This window comes from Streptopelia decaocto (genome assembly GCF_964273445.1).
Source record: "Streptopelia decaocto genome assembly, chromosome: 7".
NCBI classification, from domain to species: domain Eukaryota; kingdom Metazoa; phylum Chordata; class Aves; order Columbiformes; family Columbidae; genus Streptopelia; species Streptopelia decaocto.
In genome coordinates, this window is record NC_138661.1 from 44272726 (window position 1) to 44296055 (window position 23330).

The window sequence follows — 23330 nt, forward strand, 5'->3', positions numbered from 1 at the left end:
ATCATTTCGTTCAGGCTGCTTCTTCGTTCGCCAAAATAATTTATCGGGACGTAACTGGCTAGAGAACCCGTATTTAACACTCTCGCACACCCAAATATTCTCCTTCAGGAGCACAGCTGTTAATCCGCTGCGGCGAAGCCGGGGATGCGGGATCCCGGGTACCGGCAGCGCCCCGACTCCCCTAGTACCCCCGAGGTGGTTTTTGGAAATACTCTAATGTATTGAGTTGGCTTGCTTTTTATTCAGTCGTGGAGAACGGAGAGAAAGGGGCCTGTGGTGGGGTGGGGGAGTTTGGGAGGGGAGAGAAAAACGACGAGGAAAGAATTAAGCAAGGTAATAAAGAGAATAAGGAAAGAAAATCCGCTGAAAGCTTTCTTGGACCAGAAAGCTGAGCGAGCCCAGCGCTGCTCTGAGGCAGATTCGCAAAATGGTTTAAAAATCTAGTAAGTGAATCCATCTCTGCTGTTTTTAACGACGACCTCGCTAGAAATCCCCTCTGCATCTGGGGGTCGAGGGGTTGGGGGGTTGTTCTTGTCAGATCGAAGCTAATGAAAACGGCGGTGCTGGTTTTGTGCCTGGAGCAAGCAAGGTCCTGGGGGCGGCGGCAGCCACAGCCCCCCCGAACAGTCGACAGGTCCTGCCGCCCCCCAAGCCGCATCCCGCTCTCCCCGCGCACCCAGATACACATACACAGATTAAAGCCACGAGTCTCCCCTCTCTTTGCACGGAGGGAAGAAGCAGGGAAGAGAAGGGAGGACACATGGCCCGGGACGTGGGGGGAGCCCACTAGGAGCCCAGAGCGGCCGCCGGTGCCCCCGCTCCCCGTCTGCAGCCGGCTCCGCCGCGACCCGCGCTCCCGAAGGGGTTAAGGGCCTTATTTTCTTCCTCCTTTCCTTTCCTTTCCTTTCCTTTCCTTTCCTTTCCTTTCCTTTCCTTTCCTTTCCTTTCCTTTCCTTTCCTTTCCTTTCCTTTCCTTTCCTTTCCTTTCCTTTCCTTTCCTTTCCTTTCCTTTCCTTTCCCCTTTTCTTTTCTTTTCTTTTCTTTTCTGACTGAAGGACTGTGGATGTAGTTTGAGTAATATCTTTATTACTGAAAACTTCAAGGTAAGCAAGCAATAGAAACCAGATGTGGGGATGGGAGGAAGGCAGGGTAAGAGTAAGTGTAAGGGGTAGCAGGAGTTAACCGGGGGAGGAGGGGAATCGGTTTGAACGGCTGGAGGGGGGTACGACGGAAGGTGAGTATTGATTTATTTTTAAGCCCTTTTGGGGTTTCAGTTGACCCTTCAAACCAAAAAGGGCTCCTGCCAGCTTCTGTCCCTTTGCAAGTTCACCTCTGGCAGTCCCAGAAGCCGGAGCCAATTTTGTGTGCTTGGCGACTCTGTTAAAATACCCCCCCTGCTACCTTTCCGCTTTTGATCCACTCGTTTTACACCTGGAGAGAGAACGTTTTTAGAGGTAAATAAGTAATGACGATCATAAACGTGCGGCGAGACGCCGCGGAGAGCTCGCCTGGCGATGTGCGGGGCGGGCGCGGCACCGCCGTGCCCGGAGAGGCCAGCGGCTCACAGCAGCGCTGGGGAGTTGCCGGCCCTGAAGGGGTTAACGGGGGGGGAGGCTTAAAGGCATATAGCTGCGGGGGAAATCTGTATTGCCTTTAATACAGAGGAGGGGGCCGCGGAGGCGGCGGTCCCCGCAGCTGGGGGCAGTGAGGAGCGGAGAGGGCCGGGACCAACAGAGCGTGTCATGTCACGACCATTGAATCGTCCCTGGTGCTTCGGCCTGCGCAGATACCACATCCATCCCTTCGTGGCGTTCATGTCATCTGTTTGATTTTCTATTTTTTAATCATAAAAACTTTTGGACTTTTTTTTTCTTTTTAACGCAAAAGATATGACCTCCACCCCCCTCCGCTTCCGCACATCCCCTGCACGTACACTCACCCCCCTTCCTGGGCCCCCTCCCCTCCACTGTCATCATCTACATATTAATTGGGGGAGAGGTCTCTCTCTCTCTTTTTTTTTTTTTTTTTTCCCTCCTATGTGTGGGGGGGGAAGTGCAGAGAAGAGCCTCTTTAGTGTCTAGATAGTTTGGAGGGAGAGACGGAGGGCAAGTGTCTGTGAGTGTGTGTGTGTGTGTGTGTGAGAGAGAGAGAGAGGGAGGGAAAGAAAAAGACCCCTTTTACTGTGCGAGATCTTAAGGGGGCTTGGAGATCTGGTCAGCTTTCAAGAACATCTGAATCCTCTTAGAGCTCCCCGGCCCAGCTGTGTGTGTGTATGAGAGGGAGAGAGAAAAAGAGGTTCCTGGTGCCCCTCCAAGAGCATTAAGGACACTCGGGCCTTTTAATTTTAGGAATGAATGCTGATACTTGTGTTTCTTATTGTGATCCGGCTGCCATGGATTCCTACTACAACGCAGCCTCCCAGGGCACAGAAGGCTCCTCGCCTTTTAGGGCATTTCAAGCAAGTGACAAGTTCAGCCCTACTTTCCTGGCCAGCAAAGGACAAGGCTTTGGTGACAGCAGCACTAAGTGCCGGAGCCGCTACAGCCAGCAGGAATGTCAGTCCCTGGATGGCAGCGTGCAGGCTCCCGGCTCCGCCGGGGCTCCGGCCGCCTTTAACAAATACCCTCCGCAGCAGCAGCAGCAGCCGCCGCACATCTACATGCAGCGAGGTCCGTGCAAAACCCCCCCGGAGAGCAACCTCAAGCTGCAGGAGAGCAGCGGCCACAACGGAGCTCTGCAGGTCTCCTGTTACGGTGAGTCCTTAGCGTGCGGCGGGGGAAGCACCGGGGCCGAAACCGGAGAGAGACGCCCGGGGCTGGAAAGGGCCCCCCGTGGGCGGGAGGGGGGAACGGCTGCCCGACAGGACAAGTCCTCCCGGGGTCAAGGAGACCTTGCCCGGCTTTGGCGTGCCGAGCAGCGCGTCGGCCGTGGTGGCGGAGCGCAGCTCGCCCGCGGGCAGCCCCATCCCGCTGCGGTGGGCACAGCCGCCCGCCCCGAGCAGCTCTATTCCTAGCTGGGTCTGGAGCCCGCAATGTTCGAGGGAAGCCGCTTTTCCCCCTTGTCCTACTTTGCCGTGATTTTAATCGTCATTTCTGAGCGGACCCCATGCGCTCCCGGAAAACACTAGCTCTTTGGCAGTGCAGGGAAATCCGCCGTAAACTGGGACAGAAACAGAAAGAAAAGAGCAGACCGCAGGGCTGCGCAAAATACTCTCTGCGGGGACCGTCTTCCAAAGGGAGAATTTCTGGAAAATTTCACCGAAATCTTCTGTAACGGTCTCCCCCACTTTCCTGTCTCTCACTTTCTCCTCTAATTGCCACTCCCCTAATTGATTTCTGCCGGGCTGCAGATAACCCGCTCACATTCTCTCCGCCGATCATTAGCGTCAATTAAGATACTCCCTTGCGCTGGCGCTCGTCAGGACAGCCTTGAATAGGGTCGCTTCTCATGTCCCGTCAGAGCGTGGGTTTAAAAGGTTTCTTCGGAAGGTTTGTGCTGTATCGAGGTGATCAGGAAACAAACAAACAAACTAAAAAAGACAGAAAAAAATAATTAAAAAAACAACCAAACAAACAAACAAAAAAAACCACCAAATCAACAAGAAGCCCTTTTTTTGTTTCCCACGGAGAAGTTAAGTGGAAATGAAATCTCTTCCTTTCCTTCCCAGTGTTCTCTATGAGGGCATAAAAATGTTGCCCCGATCTGGATTCAGCGCCTCGCCGCTGAAGGGCGGTGGCCGTGTCCCCATCTTCGGTGCACCGATCCACCATGACCCCGCTGGGTAGGGACAAGGACAAGGTGGGGTCGGCGTCTCCGAGGTGTCCCTAAGACGGGAGATGACTGCGGGTAGCCGGGAGAAGGCCAGGTCGGGCCGGTGATCCCAGTTCCCGCAACCCAGGCTCCCGCCGTAGTTTTGGGTACTCTTTGCCCTCTTCGCTTTCTCTTTCTCCCCACACACCTTCCTTTTCCCCGTTTTTAGACTTAAAAGGAGGCAGAGGCGCCTTCTCCCTGCCTGTCTCCCAAACCTCGGCGTGCGAGGCCGCGCTCAGGCACCGTCCATCACCTGCTGCGTACAGCCAAGGGGACCTCGCACCCCTTCCCGGATCCAGGGCCGTGGGCTATGCTCCCCCCAGCACCCGTGAAGTCCTCGCCCGGCAGCCGTGCCCGGGAGCGCAGGCAGAGCCCGTCCGCCTTGCGCCCGTCCACGCTGCTCCCTGTCTGCCGGGCCGGGCAGGGATCGGGCCCGTACCCGCACCTTGGGCCGCGCTCTGCTGCTGCCGCGGCCGCACGGCTCCTACCCGCACCCGGGAGGCGCGGCCGCTCTCCCGCCTCTGGCCCCGCGGGGCTGAGGAGCTTTCGCATTTGTTCTGGCCGCGGCCTACGCTGGGGTTTTCTCCTCTTGCACGCTCTCTCTCTTCCCCAGCCCCGTGGGTGGACAACCCCACGCCGGCGCCAAGGCTCCATCCACATCCGCGGAGGCCTTCGGGGTCAAACCGGGGCCTACGGGGAAAAAGGGCACGGTGAGGCCGGGGAGCTCCGCGACAACGCGCGGCCCCGGCCGGGAGGGATCCGCTCCCATCGGCCGTGGGATAAAGTGGCAGCACGGGGCAGCCCCTGGTGCCCGCCGCCCTGCCCTGCCACCTCCTCCGTGCTAACCGGATCTCTTGCTTTTGTAAGTGGCAGAGGCCAGGGCACCGGCTTAGCCTGAGATGACACATTACAACCCCCGGTAGAGCCACACAAATTTGTCACCCTGCTTAAAGCCGCTGGGGTCCCCCCGGATTTACTTTTAAGCAGAGCTCTGGGCTTGACTTCAGTGGGAACCCCGCGGCGGGTGGCCCGACCCGGCCCAGACCCGCGCTCGTTCCGAGACCCGTGTGATGTGGCTTGGGACGATGGGCTGTAATAAGAGACACATGGGTCCGCGAGGATAATTAACAGTAATAGTAATAATAATAATAATGGTTAATGATTGAAGAGACTCCTTGATGATAGCTAGATCGGGGTTTCGCAGAGCGACTGCAGCACCCGTAGGCGCCTCTCTGCCTTCTCCCGGCCGCCTAAAACCTTGGGCAGAGGCCTAATGCCCCAGGAAAGCCCGCGCCCGCCAAAAGGTACCGGAATCGGGAAATCACCGTGCCTGGGTAAATACCCTCGGCGTGGGTGAGAGTGAGGGAAGAGAGAGCCGCCTTACTTCGCTGCGGGCACAAGCGCGGCAGCTAACGCGCAGGCTTTTGCCCGAGGAGCCAGGGTGCAGGCAGCTGCCCCGCTGCTTTGCGCCGCCCGCCGAGCCCCCGCGGCCGCTTCGGTGCTGGTGCTGCCGTGCGCGTTGTGCGGACGGGGAAGGAGCGCGGCGGCGGCGGGCACTTGTTGCTCCCCAGGCTCCTGATTGCCGGGGCTGAGGGGTATGCTGGGGCTCAATTTAAAAAACAACATCCCCCCCCCCCAAAAAAAAAAAAAAAAAAAAAAAGAGAGAGAAAAAAAAAAAGAGCGAGACGGAAAAGAAAACCCGAGGCGGACAAAACGGGCAGTGCCCAGGCGACCGGCTTCCCACCGCGCCCGAAGGTGAGCCCGGAGATGCTGTGGGCCCATCCCCCGGGCCGGTCTCCGCACTGCCCAGGAGACCCCCTCCTCGCACCCGGCTCTCGCCTCCACTTTTCTCCTCTTCGCTTGTAGAGCACCCGGAGGAGCACATCACGGAGTGGCCGGGCAGCGTGGGGGGCCGGGCCGGGAGGAGGCACGGCGTGCACAGCAGGCACCCCGCGAGGCGGCGGGAGCCGGTGTCTCCCCCTATTTGTTTAATTTTATTATAATTCTTTAATAAACAAGTCGTTGCGAGTTATAAAAAGCCCGTGCCTGCCATCTATTGCTCTCGGCTTCTATTTCTAGATCTAAGCCCTTCCATTGCATTGTACGGATAAATATAGGCCAGGGAGAGCTGCGGCTGTAAATACACGGAGGGCATGGGCGGCAGTCGCTGAAGAGCTTCCAGAGCGGCTGCTGGCAGGGCCGATGGCACTGTGCGGCCCTGGCTCCCGGCCGGGCTCACCGCGGTCCCCTCGGAGCGGCGGCTGCCTGCATGGCCCTGGGACGGTGTCCGGCGGGGCTCCCCTCTGCCCCGCCGCTCACATCCCTGCCTGCGCTCCCGACGGGCCGGCGGCCTCGCACGGCTTCCCTCGCTTTCCCTGCCCTCAAAAGGGGGGTACGAATTATCCCGCAGACCGGCACCGGCAATTATAGACGAAATCTTAAATAAAAGCCCTCAGAACAGGTTATATATCTTGGCTTAGGAGGGGAAAAAGCTTTCGAGTGATTTATGTGCTGTAGTAATCTGACTTGCTATTTCTACTGCGTGAAGCTGAAGTAAGTTATATGTCTTGAAACATATGTGTACATATATCTACATACACGCACAAATATATATGTATATTGCTGTCTAGAAATACGGACTGGAAAAAAGCATCGTTTAGGGAGTGAAGGCGAATGTGATGGGGATGTTTGCCCAAAGGAGACGGGAGAAAGGAAACGGGCTTTCTCTAACAGAGGAAATTCTTGAAGTGCCGAGTTATGCAAATAACGGTCATTTCTTTTATTTAGTTAGCAAATAAAAAGTGCCGCCTAAAGTGTGTTATTAATAGAAGTGCAGAAAGCAACTGCCGTAGGAATCAGAGACTCGCTGCGTGGTTTTTTAAATTGACACTTTTAATGCACTTCTCCTCCTCCTCCTCCCCCTAATGAAATGTAAACTGCAGGCACGGCAGGAACGAGCTCGCTGGCGGTCCCCCCTCCGCCTCCCGTGAGAGACCGCTCGCTGCCAAGCGCTCGGGGCTCCCCGCCGTTCCGCGCCGAGCCCCCGCCGATGCGGAGCTCGCCGTGCGCCGGGGAGGACCGGCGACATCCCCCCAACTCCCCCTGGCTCCAGACGCAGCGGGAGGGGGCACCTGAGGCCGCGTGTTCTTCCCGATACTCTTGAAGGGCTCTTCCACATCGGGCGATGCCGTGCCTCCCCACCGGGGTCTGGGAATGTCATGCCCCCCCCCCAAACCTCCGCCCGCCCCTCTGCGAATCTCCGCGGGAGACGCTCCGCCACCGGCCCGGGGAGGAGACCGCTGCCCCTCGCTCGGCCGCCGGGTGCAGAGTGCTTTGGGGGGGGATCCCGGGCTGCGGCGGACGCTCAGGCCCTGCCCTACGCTTTCTTCCCCCCTCAGCTTTGATCCGGGCTCTCGGCTTCTGCCCGGGCTCCTTCCCCGCGGATGAAAGCGCCGGTGGGGAGGCAGGCGGGGTGTGCGTGGGCTCCCCCCGCACCCCGGTGGGGCAAGGTGCGGGGGGGCAGGGAGTGGGGAGATGCTGCTTCCCTGATCCCCGCGGGGGGCAACAAGGAACGTATAAAGGGGAGAAGGATGTGCGAGGGAGAAAGGGGGGACGGGTCCTGGTCCCTGCCGGGCATCAGGGCGAAGCGGTAGCGAGCGGAGCCAGTGAGGGCGGGGAGGCGAGCTGCAGGGGAGCGGGCGGCGGGGCCGGCCCCTTCCCGGGTGCTGCAGGGCCGGCTGCCCTGCCAGGCTCGGCCGGCGGCTCCCGGCGTGCTGCTGACGCCGCCCTGGCAATCGCCCTCTCTTTTTCACAATAGGGCCACCAGATCTGCCATTCAAGGGCTCCGGCACCCTCCCAGGGAGGGGAGGGAGCTCTCACCAGGAGTTTGGTTAAGCCTCTGTTTGAACAGACTCTCGGAGGTGCGGGATCTCCTCCGCGGAAACCTGCGGGATTTCCTCAGGGAGCAGGACGCGAAGGTAGGGCTCACGCTCCTTACCCCGGCTGCTCAGGAAGATTTATTCGCGGCTTTTTCCAAAGATGTTTTGCGCTTCTCTTGACTTGGACGGTAGATCTGGCTGGAGACTTTTACAGGATTCCTGACCCGAGCTGTTTATAACGCTCATGTGTCAAAGGACTGGGAGCCTCCCTCCCCTCTCTTCCTGCCTCTCCCTTCTTGCAGGAAAATTTATTTTCTCACTAGAGCTGTCTATTTTCGATTTGTCCGCTGCTGACTGAGATTAACTCCGCTTTAGCACTACACTTCTGCAGCGCAAGCTTGTAACCCCGACAGGACGTTACTAGGGTGCGGAAAGAGAGAGTCTTAAAACTTTTACTAGTCTTAATTGTTTTGAAAGCAACGCAGTGCGACGCAGACGAGAAAAATACTGATGGGGCGAGAGATTTGGAAATGCTTATTGAGTGCATCTTTTCCTAAGGGTTTGGTGTAGGAGTCCTATTAACAATATATGCTGATGCCAGATAGCGCAAATGAGCTGTGTGAGTGTTATCTGGAGCTGCAGGCTGTTTATTTTGTGCTGCCTTTTGAGTGTACATTCAGTGTGGTTGCATGACTAACTGGCTGGAGTGATTCACTGGCTGCTTTATGGGTGACTGCTCAAAACAAGTTGTGAATCAAAAGAGATTTCTTTGGCTGTGGTTTCTAACCTCCCAAGTTAAATGCTCTCAGGGTTTAAGGGGGGGCTAATGTGCAGACTTCAATCCCTCAGATCTTGAAGATATATTTCTTTTCCAAGCCCTGCGTTCAAAGCCATGATGAGTTTCCCTTGTAAGAGGGAGGTGGTGTCTGGGAGGCTCGGAGCCAGGGTCTGCTGCTAAAGGACATCTCCAGCCACAACACTATCCATTCGATCGCGCTAGTTCCCAGCTCTTTAGCCACTGCCGCTCCTTGGTGTCCTTAAGCCACTTTATTATCCTGTTCCGGGCGTTTGGGTAGCTGCAGTAATGCTCAGGTTAAAAGTGTGATGCATGCTGTGGTAGTAGGAGACTTTTCTTCCCATTTTGCAGTCGGAAAAACTGAGACTCAAAACCTGCTAGTGGTTTGTGAAAGGTGGAGCTGTCGCCACTCAGTGGCATCAGTGTCACCTTCCCAGGGCCGTGGCTTCTGCAGAAGGAGGGTCTCGCGGGGCTGGAGAAAGCAGCCCACGGCCAGAGCTGGGTAGCTCACAGCTATTGTCTTTGATTTTGGAGGGGACCGAACATAGGTTTCCTGACGGCCAGGTCCTTATTGGGTGCAAGAAGCTATAGCAACTGGTGTGTTATCATATGCTCAGGTCCCTCAGTGCATTAAATAGGCTTAACCTGCCGATCCACATTAATGGTCTGATCTTTAAAAAGCAACTCATCAGCGTGGGCAACCTATATTGTCCAAAACAAGATATGGGTTGGTTATTGCTTTTCAGAAAATGCTGAGAAATCTCTGTCTCAAAATTCATGTGTGTCTGAGGTATTCCTCCCAGACATTTGGGGGAAAAAAAATCCCATATCAATTGTTAATCAGCTTGTAAAGCAAATATCTTAATCTCTTCATGTAGATATATTTTCAAGAGAAAAAGATAAATAATTCTGGATTAGAAGCCTGAGCAGTAATGCAGCTAATATAGGACTCTTGTGACTTGAGAATAATTTACTAAAGAGATGGATGAGAACATTTCATATGAATAAAGCATTACAGTAATTTACTATAGTTACATGTCTCTCAGCTGCCTCAACTTGTAAATGAAAGTTCATAAGTAAAGGAGGAAAGCTACCTACATATATTACACAAATGACATGCACTTTATTTTCTGCGTAAGTTCAGATGAATCAATGCTATTATATACATTGGTGATTCTGTCTGGCTGTGTTTTCATTCATACTTGCACATCATCTTCATATTTTGACTATTACATAAGTAGACATGATGTGAAAGAGCAATTGTGATCACCATGATATTTCTAGGGCCATTTCTTTATCAATGAGAGACAGGTCAGCGAGGAATCGTGGAGAGGGATGGGAGGAGAAAGGAACAGAGATGTATAAGATGAGTTGCGGCGGGGGGAAGGGGATATCTTAGAAGGGTGATGAGCAGTGGCAGACCCAGCACTATTATGGAGGATGGTCTGCAACTGATTTTATGGCCTACATCAAATTCTTTATCTCCCCGTTGAGAATAGCTGTGATTCAACATTTAGTAGCTGCTGTCTTCAGGTCTCAGCAGGATTTAGCCATGACAAGCTGTTATGTCATGAGCTATGGTCTCTCGTTATCTGCACTGGTCAAAGACCATTGCATCGCCTAACTCAGCAGCCTGTTTACATCTGATTTTTTTTTTTTTTTTTTGTAAAGATGCAGTTTAAGGGTTTATCCTGTTGCAGTTAATCTGCTTGCTGGAAACAGATGGTTGAATCAGTATTGTTTCTAAATATATTCTTTATTAGCAACAACTGTGTTCATTAGTTGTAAGGAGTTTTTAGCTGGTGATGGAGCCTGAAGGTAAACTGGTTTAGTCATTGGTAGACATGCTGTGTATTAAGGCTGGGTGAAAATGCTGTGAAGCTGATGAAGGCGGCAACTGCCTTTATTCAGTAACAGTCTGAAAATGCTATGAAACTAAAGGAGGGGAGTTAACAGAAAGTCAAGGCCCATCAGAGAACTGCCTTCAATGGGAAATGAGGAACCCAAGGAAGAGACAGAACAAAAATTTTGGGTGGGCTTCTGTCTGAAGGAAATAAAATAATCTTGTCTTGAAATAACTCCTATCTGATTGCTGTTTTGTTTAGGGAGTTAGGGAGATAGGACTTTGTGAGCAAATGCTGCTGCATAAAAGAAATACCTCAGGTCTCATCAGTTCCTCCCTGTAGTGGAAGCTGCTTCCTCAGGACTTGGGATTTTGGCTGACTGCTTCAATCAGGAGCAGTGATGCTGGTGTCCCTGGGTAGGATGCAGTTTCCAAAGGGGGAAATGGGAAACCGTGTTCATTCTTTTGATGCAAGAGGGATCAGATAACAAAGGTGCTTGAAGACATCTAAACTATTCAGGAGCAGTGGAAAGTGAAAGAAATTCACACTAGAATGAAATCAAACCAAAACAAACCAAAGTTGTAAACTGTGCACAGGGAGTGAGGGCAATATCGGGAATTTTCCAGTTAAAGGGTCAAAAACAATCAGAGAATGACTCTGTGCTGGGACAGTGTCCAGAGAGATCTAAAAGGTCAGCTGCAAGACCTTGACTCTGCGAGGTGCTGGGGAGCACACATGCCACAAGCCAGAAGACATTTCACAAAACAGGTGAAATGAGAAAATTTTATTAAGCCTGAAACTTAACAGTAGCCTGAGCCACAGCAAGGTTTCTGAAAGAACAGAAAACCATTTAAAAAAGGGAGCCAAAGGCTCACCAGGGTACCAGCCTGCTGGGCATGGAGTTGGTATCAGGCTGTTGGGTCTGCCAGGCAGGGCTTGGGTCACACGTGGGACTAGCCATTTCCAGTGTGTGTGCTCTGGAAGCACAGAGAGCCCCACAGCATCAGGTTTTCCAGCCCCAGTGATGCCACATGAGAAAGGACTCGATGGGAGGCTAACGCATAGCCATTCCCACCACACGGCCAGCTGGAAAGATGAGCTGGATGGAGCCTGACTCTGCAGTGCTTGTTCACAGAAAAGAGCCTGAGGCCCAATGCTGAGGCAAGGGTACACTCTGTAGCCTGGACCACAGTGCTGGTCTCTGGTTCAGGAGGATGTGAGACCTTCTGGAGCACTGTATGGTTCTTTTCCAGCTTTTTCCAGGATGGAGCATGCCCAGACCTCATCCTGGAGTGGAGTCAGGAGCACAGCTGTGGCAAAGACCCATACCTGAGAGCTGAGAAGTACTGTGTTATAGACATAACCTGGCTTATCAAGATTTGGTCTGAACCTTTGTAAGCAGATTGGAGCCAGATATCCATCTGAGCTAGATAGGACACAGCCAAATGCTAGAAGGCAAGAGGAAGAAGAGACTCACCTAAATTGGCAGAGAACCTGCAGACATTTTGTGTTCCGCATGCCTCCAGACGGCAGTGAGGATTTCCAAGATAAATAGCTGATGGACCAATTGCTAGACACTTAGGCAGACTGTGCAGGAGGCCAGAAATGCTCCATGAAGGTGTGGGATTTATGGTAGAGCTTAAATATTGCATTTCAGCCCTTGAACTGAAGTTGGAAAGCTGCTACTGGAAGAGAGGGAAGCTGGTTGCTTTATAAAGGTATAAGGTCCTGTGCTAGAGAGAAGATATTTCCATCCAGTTCATACCACTTCAAACTATTTGAAAAAGGGACTTAGGCAGCATAGAAAGCAATGAGGGATTTGCTACAACACCAAACACAAGTACAGCAGCTCAGTTAAATGCAGCTCTGATGGGGAGGGGAAACATCCACAGAGAGGCTTTTAATTACTATATGGCTAGTCAGGACAGAGAGTCATAAAAATGTACTGAAAGGCCCAGTCTTGACTCAAGGGGACCTGAAGCTGCATATCCTCAGCTGAGTGATGCTGGTTTTAAGTTAGAATTGTGGTTGTAGCAAGGCTTTGTGGTACTCAGGGCTGGATATTATAATAAGTCGGTGTTCAGAGAACCCTGCTCTTCCCTTGTAGCCTTTAATTAGTTTGCCTTTGGGAAGGGTACTTTTGTGGCTGTAGTAGAAATCCCCTTTTCTTTGGCCTTGGTGGCAAAAATTGGAGTTCTTGGTTGAACAACCTATTTGCCTACATTTGGCAGTGGTCCACTTCAGAGGAAGGTCTATGGGGGAGGCCAAGCAGCAAGAGAGTGGTTATCACTTGTGTAATTTATAGGCATTGCAGATGCTCATTCAGGTACTGTAGCTGCTAACTGAAACTAGACAGAGAGGGAGAAGATGGAACAATCCAGTATAGAGACACCCCACTGGTACGAAGGAAGGCAGGGACTGGGGGAAGCATCCTTCCTGGGGAGAAATGCCTGTGGGAGACTGGACCACTGGAATCCAAGAAAATGCTCAGCATAGCCAAGGTGGGAGATGAACTAACTCTCAGCATGTACCTCACTGTGTTTGGGACCTGGTCAGTAAGCACCAGGGCTTTCAACCTGTTGTGTTTTCCTTTAAAGACACAGCTTATATGAAATAAAGAGGTTTGGGCAATCTGTCCGTGGCACCTGCCTCCACGGGCAGGCCCCTGAGCTGTCTCTTTGAGCTTGTAGCCAGTTCTTAGATCTCATCTTTTGTTCTGGTTAGAAAAAAAATGGCCAGCAAGAGCTTTGCTGTGCAATATGTTAATCAAATGATGCTTGCACCTTACCATTAATGAATAATATCTGTCATGTGCCTTACATGTTCATTTTGGTTTCCACAGTGGATATCTGGAGGTGAAAATGGCTTTTGTGTTAGCAGAAGTCCATAGCGGAGTGGAGCGTGAGTCTCCCATCACCTGTGTAAGGCAGCCCTAACCTGAGAGACCAACAAAGCAGGAATTGCATGGCTAGACACCCAGTCCCTGCACTGTAGCTGGGGATATCTGGTGTATGGTAAACCCTTTAACAAGAACAGGAAACCCTTTAACTCTTTACAAACAGGCTGTCAAAAGCTCAAGGCTGCTGATCTGAAATTGAACCCAGAGCAAGGTTGAAAAGAGGTGTACCATGCACCCTGGGCAAACGCTCAGCCAGGGGCCATGGGGCAGCACTTCTCCCATGCAAGGGAAGGGAGCACAGCACTGGCAGCCTGCCTGGCCTGTGGGACACTGGTTCTGCTGCTGGAGGCTCAGCTGCAGACTTGCCAGGATGACAAAAGCTCCACATGCTCCTTGTGAGAAGAGAAACCTACCTTGATGGCTGGAGCAGAACAGCTGGGTATTTTCAGAGTTGAAACAGTTTCTGTTGAACATAGCTGGGGGTGTCTGTGGGGTGGGGACAGCACTGGCATGAGACCATAGTCACCAAAGACTAGTTTTGCCAATGCCTTGTTCAAATGCCTTATTTTTTTTTTTAGAGGGGGAAAGACACCTCCCTCAGCAGGACATCAAGAAAAGACTGAGATCGCATCCTTTTTTTTCCTCCTTTCTTTCATAGTCTGCAGGAATGAAAACACTCCTGCTCCATTCAGTAGATGCAGGTTTGCAAAAGCAGACTTCAGGGAGCTAAAAGTGTCCCTCAAAAAGCCCCCTGGTATCAGAACAAGGTGTGATTGAAAAAAACCAACTCCTTTAGCAACGCTGTCTTCTTTGGAGTATAGACAGTCTACAGAGTAGCAAGGCAAAAGGTCTCTGGTCATAGTGGGAAAGCTTGGGATTTGAAGAAGAAATGTTGTATAGGAGATGAAGAAATAAAACATCGGGTGATGAGCATTCATGAGAGCTCATCCTACTCGAATTCTCAAAAAGGATGTTCTGAGGTTTCATTACGAAGTCAAAACCATTGGATATCTAGAGGTTGCAAAATCCTTAGTCAAGCCAAAACAGAATTGGTTTTGAGGAAAATGCAGACAGATGATGGAAAATTACTACAGGGAATGCAATGCATTTCCTGCATGAGTTGTAGTTCAAAAGTAGGTCCCCAAAGATGGGGAGCAACCCTAGTGAGCAGTGTCTCCTGGGGACCTTACTGCGATTCATTGCTCTTGATGTTGTTGGGCCTTCGCCTGAGATAGAATCTGCCAGACAATATTTGTTGGTAGCTATGGATTTCTTTAGAAAATGACCTGAAGTTTACCCAAAAAGGAACCAAAAGGCTGTAATTGCAACCAAGCTTCTAAGGGATAAATTTTTCACCATATTTGGGGACCTAGACACAAAGAGCATACAAAAAGGCAGAGAGGCTTTGATGCCAAAGTATTTTGGTAGGTTTGTCAAATGCTAGTAAATGCAATAGGAGGTACCTGGCATCCTACAGGCAGTTGAGCGGGGAAGCTTGGCTGGTGGTGGAAGGAGGCATTGAGCCAGCTGCATGACACCTGGCCTAGATGCCCCCATTTTCACTGCCTGGTCTCCCAGTGCTGCCCCTCAATGCCTTGGTACCTGCTTGCCCCATGTCAGCATCTAAGAGACCTTAGTGTGTCTTGCACAGCACCAGAAACTTGAATGGACAACTGAATCACCAGTCAGACGATTTACAAGAGAGCAACAAAAGAACCAGGACTAATCCAGCCCTTCATCTGTTCTGTTGATTTTAATGACTTTCAGAGAAGTAGAAAGGGAAAGTGCAGCATGACCCCAGGTCTCTTCTTCAGATGTTATCCAGGAAACATAGCACACTCACAAGAAGTTCCTCAATTTGAGCCATTTGGTGGCACCAGCCTGGCCTATCTGGACTCTGCAAAAAATCTTAAAGTGGAATGGCTCAGGTTTTTCTAGAGACAAACAAATGTGATTATTGCTTCAGGTAACATACATGTTCTCTGATGAAGTCTCACGTATGGAAACCTGGCTGATTCCACATCTCGTGGAGATGGACAGATTAGGAGCCCCAAGCAGATAAACCATGGTGCGTAGCAGTGACCACATACACATGTTAACATGTAAGAGGCCAGTGGGTCCTCTCCCTGGAGGAGTTATGAGGCAAACTGAGTGGGCCACAAAAGCCAAGAATGCAAATGTGGATGTTGAGTCTGACAGAAACTATTCCCCTAGCAGGAAAAAAACAGGGAACGGCATGGTTTAGCCCACAGGTTTCATTAAAACAAAAGCTATGGTGGGAAGTCCTTCTCAGGGCAGCAGCAGCTGAAAACCTGCAGTGGCATCCCAGTGGAAGTAGTCAGTCTGAGCTGGCTCTATGAAAATGCAATATAAATATGTAAATAGTTAAATTTGTTGCTCTGACACTTCTCCACACTCTGAGATGAAGTGGGTCCATGGATCTGGGCTGTGTTGGCAGGAGGCCGAGCAGGGGGTCGTTTTGCAGGGGTGATTGGCTGTGGCAAATGGAGTGGTTCCCTTTCACTCAGCCCTGTACCAGAAGTACTGATGCGGTGGTGTGAGCATGGGCAAGCCACTGGAATCACCAGATGAAGGCACCAAAACACTGAGGATGGCTGGAAGCACACTCAGAGCAGGCTTGGTACACCTAGAGTGGGGGGACAGGGTAAGCAGGGGACCTTGTGGCACAGCAGCAAGAGCAGCGTAGCACCATGGGTTAGCCCAGAAGGGCTGTCCCTGCCCGCTCCTCGCCCTGTCCTGCACGAAGAGACATCAGGACAGACCACCCCTTCCTCAGGCAGGCAGCTCTGTTCTACAGCCCCCCCACTGGCAGAGCTTTCTCCTGGGGACAAGGCCCATTAAATAAAGAGACAACACATTGGTTTCCTAACCACCCCCAGCTGGTTGTGATCTGTAGAGCCTCTTACTGTGGCATCTGAACATCACAGCCCATCTGCTGACAGAAGATGGAGCACTTAGGTTTTCTCTTCCATTTACATTAAATAATGTTCTTGATAAAATTTCACACACACATCCCTCATCTTTCTTAGCTGGGAGTTATTTTACAAAGGACTTACCTACTGGGGAGGATTATTTAGTCCAGTAGGTAATGCAGTTTGAAGCAAATTGGACTGTATAGCAGTCATGCTATGCCTGTTTATAAGCCTCAGCTTCATCAGCTGTAGGAGGTGTCAATGGGGAAGGACAGTGTGATTTAAGCTGATTTGGGAAGCTGCGTCTTTGGTCTGGAAAACAGGAAATATGCTAGCGCTAAAACCATGGTTTGTTGGAAGCTACAGCCTCATAACTGTGTTCACTGAGGGAGTTTTGTAGTTTGGAACCCCATTATTTATGTCTGACTGTATATCTTCTCCTGAGAGCCTTATGAACAAAATGAATTGCAGCAGAAATCACACATTCCTGTACAGGCATGTTTGACTCTGGTGAAGACTGCAAAATCATGACTCAAATATAAATCTGAGAACACAGCATAGGGGAAGCCCAGTCCGAGATGAGAAGGAAGGAGAAAGCAACTCGCTGCAGCTCCCAGCAGCTCTCCTTGCAAATGCTCTGAGCCCAGGAGCTGGGAGGCTTTGGGAAGCAGAGGCCAGCTCCTGGGAGGCCTAGTGGCCCCACTAGTGCCAGGGGTTCTCAGACATTGGAAACCGAAGCGTGAATCTGTTCTCCCTAATTTTCATTCTTTCCAGACCCTTGCAGATAGGCTTATTTCTAGAGGGTAGAGGAAGACAGCATTGGGTGAAAAGGTATCTTGCTTACTCTCAGCTAGGAAACTCTGAAACAGTACATACCTTTCAGACCTGTGCTTCCGACATTAATTGGTTACAGCCCATGTTTTATGGTTCTGTATTTTATTCTCCTCTCTCGGACATCTTGCCTGAAGGCACTTCTTCCTCAGACTGTTAAGGCCTTCCATTGCTTCCTGCCTTTGACAGAAAGTGTAATTTTTAAACAACAAAGCTCTGGTTGTGGCACTGGTGTGGGGATGGCACCTTCTTCAGTCAGAGTCATTCTGAGCTGGGGCCTGTGTCAGCACATGGATGCCCATGTGTAGATCAGAAACCTTCCCAAACAAGGGCTGCCTTAATGAGTATTGTGGGAGACAGGGGGCAGGAGGAACTAATGCCCCTTGTGTTTTGTTTGCATATCATCTGTGAGCAAGGTATGATTTTTTTGAGGTTTGTCTGGGTTCCAGGACTGTTGTTGGGATGATGTTTGTGAGTAATCTTTGGTCAGCAGACTGTGTGTGTATGTCAATCAGTGCAAGAAGTAGGCAGCAGAAAGGTGATCTGTGCTGGTGACTGGAAGGCTGGTACATGGCAGACACATAAGAGTTTTTTCTGTTACCTGGTTGGACCAAGCATCACTGGCAGAAGTAGGTTTCTGGGGCAAATAATCCTTTTCACAAGTTCCTAAAGATGATTTCTGTAAGTATTTGCTAATGCTTACTTGACATTTGCAGTCCCTCATGTCAATATGATCCCACCCTGGAATGTTAAGTGGAAACAATCACAGAAGTGGGCATGAGCTCAGCTGATGTAGATACAGTTTTTAATTTAGGCTCATTTTCATGGTCATCATCTTTCATGTAATCATCCAGTTCTGCTGAGAATTAGTGGTGCTCCAGGAGCTTCACTCTTTTTGAGATTCATGATTTTTTTGTTCTCTGTTAGGAAGTGTGTTAACAGAGTCACTGTTGTTTGTGTCTACTGTCTGACACTCTCTACCAAAATTCTGCCTCCAGTTGCTTCTAACTAAATCAAAACTTAACAATTTGGCCTAAATGCTCCCACAGCAGTTGTTTGCCTCTGGCTGTTTATAATACTTTTTTTTTTTAAAGTTCATCTGAATCAACTAAGCTGTTTCCAAGAATGTAGCTAAAACTAACCATTTGGTTTTCTCCTTGTCAGGAAAACCTGACAATATCTTTTTTTCCAAAAGTTCTGGTGCAGTGTGCTGTGGAGCAAGAACCTCAGACTTGCAGTGGAGCTGGGCTTTGGGTAGGAAATGTGCTTCATGTCTTTCTTCTGAAATGGTGTCCAAGAACAAGGCTTAGGGAGCTGTGGTTCTCACTCAGTCAGTAGTGACAGCTTAGATTTTCACACCTAAATACACTGCAGTTTTCCCATGTTCTGGGTATGCTTCCAGCCAGGCTCAACTCTCTCTTCTTGCAGTGGCCATTTACTCCAGTAGATGGTCCAGGCTTCCTTGGACCCAGACAAAGTGTGGGAGCACATTATTTGATTTAACTACAGACACAAGAAAAGCTGTATCTGGGGAAGCAGCAGAAGGCTTGGGTAAGAAATCTGGAAGTGGCAGAATGGTCTGAAGACTGAGGAGTGTGTCATGTGTTGGAATGAACAGGGGCTTATGGCAGGATGGTAAAGATACAACGGAATTAGGGCAGCTGAGAAGTGTACTCAAGCCAACAGGACCTTTGTCTCAAAGGTATCAAAATATTAGACCTTGACGAGTACTTTTTAAAACTCAGGCTTAGGTGTCTCAGAGCAGTTGTTCTGTGCTTGTTGGCTCTCTGTCTTAGTTTGCCATCCATACAACATGAGCAATAGGGGTGCTTTGTCCCACTGGGCTCCCTGTGGCTCAGGCATCTCTGTGTGACCCTGCACCATGGCTCAGCAAATGCTGCGGGAAACCCAGACGACACTGCTGGGCAGGGTGCAGATGAGATGCAGTAAGGATTGCCTTCACACTCTGGATGAGGAGAAGAAAACGGAGGACTGTTCACTGGCAGTAGAGATGCAATATATATGAACCAAAGACCCATGAAGCAAGAAAGATTTTAGAAAATAAATAAGAGGGAGGACACAAAAGCCATTTGCATGGTGCTTTCCCTGTTCATCCTCCTATGTCCTATAGACCTGTTTGGTTCCTGCATCAAGTGTAATTGTGGTGCAGAGCAGCCAGGGGCCACCCCAGCTAGCAGAGGCAGCTGCAGTCTGTCAGCACCGGTGGAGCCACACGGCTCCTGGCACAATCCGCAGCTGTGACAGCATGTGAGGCAAATGTCCTCTCTGGTCCAGTCTGTCCCCAGAAAAATTTGGTCCTAGAATGGCTTAATAAAGGGACTCAGTGCTGCAGCTGGTAAGTGGTCAGGGCGGAGAGGCTGGAGAGCACCCGCAGGGTGGGCACTGCGGGAGTGCGGCTCACCAGGCATGGGCAGTCTGGGGGAGAAGTGAATTGGAGGGGCGGAGAAGAAAGTAAGCCAAATTCTCTTTACTCAAGCAAACATGATTCTTTCTTTGTTTTTTTTTTTTTCTTTTTTTTTCCCCTGGTGACAATTAAATGTGTCACAAGGCAAAGTAGTCCTCAAGTGAAATGAAATCCCCCTTCTCAGGCTTCAGAGTGCTTAGTGGAATGAATTACTTGACAAGCACAGTTTACCCTTTGAGCAATTCATGATTCACCTTTCGCAAGTAAGAGCACACTTCTGTGGATTTTTTTCTTGTTCAGTACTACCTAATGGGTATTTTTTTTCTTAATAACTGTCATTTGCCCTGCATCTTGCTATTCACAGCTCAAAATGAAAAACGTAAGCTGCTGGCTGTGAATACTATTCATTACTCATTTACTAGAGGAATATTAGGCACATTCATCCCATTTCCTCTTGGTGCCTTATTATCAATAAACCTTTGCCTTGCTGCTTCTGTAAATAATTTTCATCCTTTTCCTTTGTGAACCATGTGCTTGAGCTCTTGCACAAATGTCGCATGAGAGTAATTGGCTAAGTCATGTAGTATCATTTTTACTCCTTGACAAGCTGGCAAAACTTCATTAAAAGGAGATTATTGAACTGCACATACGTATTTTTTTAGATGAAGAAAGCATTGCACTTAAACCATGAAGGAAGTAGGGGTTGCCTGTATTGTCCTGAGCACAGCAGCTTCCATTAGTGGTTGATATAATTCAAAGGACAGAGATTACCCCGGCTCCCACAGGCAACGTGCACCTTCTTTCTGCTGTGATATGAAGGATGTTCAGCCAACCCTCCAGAGATAAAAGTGCACTAGGCTGGGTGTTAGATTTTGGGGCTGAGGAGAAAGCGGGGAGAGTTTTGAACATCATTTTCCTCCTCCCCATGGTCCCAACAGAAAGAAAAGCAGGACATGACAGTGTAGTGCCTGTGACTGATGGTGGGCTCCCTTCAGAGGCTGGAGCAGTGCTGATGGTTCCGCACTTTGGCAGCTGCTCTTCATGGCAAATGCCAGCAGTGGACATAGACCCAGAGCCAGGCCAGGGCAAGGGAGGACTGACTGCTGCACAAGCTGGAGGGCTCATAGGGAGGCCAAGAGTTTATTAACCTTCAGTTCAACTGGAGCTGAAACATGTTCCTCTAATGCAGGGCAGCAGAGGTTAACTGAGTCCTTTCTGTAGATGCTTTATGACACTCTTTGGGGATACATATAAGACTGGGGTATTCTGACTAATTAAAAAAAATATTTGTTTAGACTGTCTAAGGGCCAGTTGGAGTTTCCAGACAGGTCAGTCTTAGATGGATTGTTCTTTCTTTGCCCTTTCTCCCCAGCTGCAGTGTAGACACACTGTGGTTCATGGCCAGGCCGCACAGCTATGCACCTCAATACCTCGAAATAGCTTTTCTGGTCAGGGAGACATTGAGGCCACCATGTCCCCCCTGTGCTGCATGGGGACTCATGGGGATCAAGGACAACAGCCCCTGGCTAGTAGGGGTGGCCAGTGCCCTCAGATCCTACTGAGACTCCAGGCTTTCACCTCTCCCTGGCCACCAGTGTCTCCTCAGCAGGAAAACCCCACAGGACTGCAACACTGTTCTCAGCCCCTGACCCCATGACACAAAGATTTTTTTTGCAGCAGGTGACCTGAGCAACTGAGTGAAAAGGGGTGTAGATGTTGGGAGAAACAACCTGGCCTTGTCAGGTTTGCTGTCAGTTATTTTGTCTTCATTCTTGGTTGGCAAGTTCCCAGTTTGGTTGTGCCGCTTCTTGCTTCAGTTTGTGATTTTGCTGCCCTCTTTCTCTCTGCCAGTAAAAGCTGCCAGCCTGTCACCCAGCCCCAGTGACTGTGAATTGATGGGCTTGGTAGCCAGAAACCTGATTTATTTCCGGAATACTTCTAAAAGACTCGTGCTCGTAGGAACACTAGCAATTTGCAGACCTGGCTGGCCTTGAGCTTTGCAATGTGCAGTCAGAATGGAAATAAGTTTAACCTGTGGTTCTAAGAATGAGCAGGTTTAGGGATGGCTGAATGTTTTTCTTCCCTCATCTGAGTCTGTCTTTATTAATCAGCTGTATAAAACTGAAGAACAGTAGAATTATTTTCTTAAAGAACCTGGCCCAAACTTTGGCCCAAGTTTTAAAATCAACCTTTTCTGTGGTACAGTGAGGTTCAGCCAACTTGGTTTGTTTTCTGGTTTTACTTTCCTATCTTTCCTAGCCTTCCTATCCTCTACTGTTTTCCAATTTCCAATCACAAATGGTAGCACCCGAGTTGCCCTGAAATGCACTGTACTTGCTTATCAATGGGGCTGCTGCAGCATCTCATCCAGATTTGAAGTCCCCAGCTTTTCTCCATGGGGTCACCTGGGGGTCCAAATCAGGAAGCACAAGAAGCAGCACAGGAGCTGCACTGGGCAGATTTATTTGGGCTTGTCTGATCACCCATCTGAAGTACAAAACACTTCATATTAAGCATAAGGGCAGTCCAGGGACAAACATATGCTGCAGTGCTTTGCTGGATTAGGCTGGCTGCTTCAGCTAGGCAGAGCCGGTGCCTACGAGCCTTTTGAAGCTCATCTCTCACTAATTTGAAACAGGACTCCATAATGCAGAGGCAGCTGAGCTCTTGCTCAGCTCATGACAAAATGACTCGAATCTCCCTCTTCCTGTCCCTCTATCCTGCCATTTATTTCAGGTTGCAGCTCCAGCCCTGTTACCAGCAGCACAAAACAGGCAACTGGAAGTCACCTCTGGGAGGCAGCTGAACTTCAGCAATGCATTGCTGCCTCTGCAGTGAAGAGGTTGCTTTTGCAAAGCAGACAGACAAAAGAATGCAGAGAGAGACAGACTGACAGACAGACTGACTGACCGACAGCATGAACACTGTCCAGGCAGGCCCAGACACATAGGATGGGATGAATCACTCTCCAATCTGGCAGCAGAGAAACTGTGCCATAGCCAGACATTAGAGCAAGGCTCACCTCCCTTCAGGTGGTTTTGTTTCTCTGTCATGCCCACCAGCTGGAAGGAGCATCCCCTGCTCTCCTCTAACTCAGTGGCTGATTTCTATCTGCTGTCATATATGATAGCTGGTGGGGGGGTTAACGTGGAAGACAACACACGTTGAAGCTGTAGAAAGTTGCAACAATGCTTTGTGCCTCCCTCCCTCTCACCCCAACAGAGCGGGTGTCCTGCTCACCCAGTGCTCAGCCTTGGACCCGAATTGCAGGGAAAATGTCTGAGGCATGTTGTGGGGAAGAGAGAGGCGCTGATTAGCTGCAGGGCAAAGCTCTGGAGGAGATGACAACTTGCAGTGAAGAGTCCCCTTTTATCTTGCAGTGCTCAGGCAAGGGATCTTTTCAGATCTTTGTGGTGGCCAAAGGGCATGGGTGAGGTTAAGATGAATACATAAATCTGCATCTGATGGGGACACTTACGCTCTTCATTTCAGAGTGAGAGCTTAGCCCTAAGCTCTGCATCACCCTTATCTGTCACTGACATCTGAACAACCCTCAGTGTTTCCACTGGCACTGCCTGACATCAGCCTCAGAGCTCCCCAGCGCTTACCTTTCCCTGCTGCAGGTACAGGGCTTTGTAAGGCCTCAGAGCAAGGGGCGGTTGAATCTTGGCTACCTTAAACACTATCCTCATGTAACTCTGCTGGACATAATTTCCAATCAGAGAGGGAACAACCCTGCTATATCTAGACTTTCTAAAAGAAACACAATCCTGAGGGAACTGGATGATCCTAAAATAAGGCAGACAGGCAGATGGGGCAGATGCTGCCCCAGATGCTGAGGGCCAGTTAGTGACACTCAGCTCAGATGGGAGCAGGATAGAGGCCGTATGTTTGGTCAGTGCATCAGGGCATGT

The 23330-nt window shown here is 50.3% G+C and overlaps 1 protein-coding gene across 1 annotated transcript in view; it reads left to right on the top strand.

Annotated features, from left to right (window-relative positions):
• Positions 1–2350: 2350 nt before the first annotated feature.
• ALX4 (ALX homeobox 4) overlaps positions 2351–23330 on the top strand; it is a gene marked incomplete at its 5' end in the record, with an annotated part of 40694 nt that continues 19714 nt past the window's right edge. The window contains one exon of the mRNA XM_082058585.1: positions 2351–2753. Coding sequence (XP_081914711.1) covers positions 2351–2753 — 403 coding nt within the window. The remainder of the gene's footprint in view (positions 2754–23330) is intronic.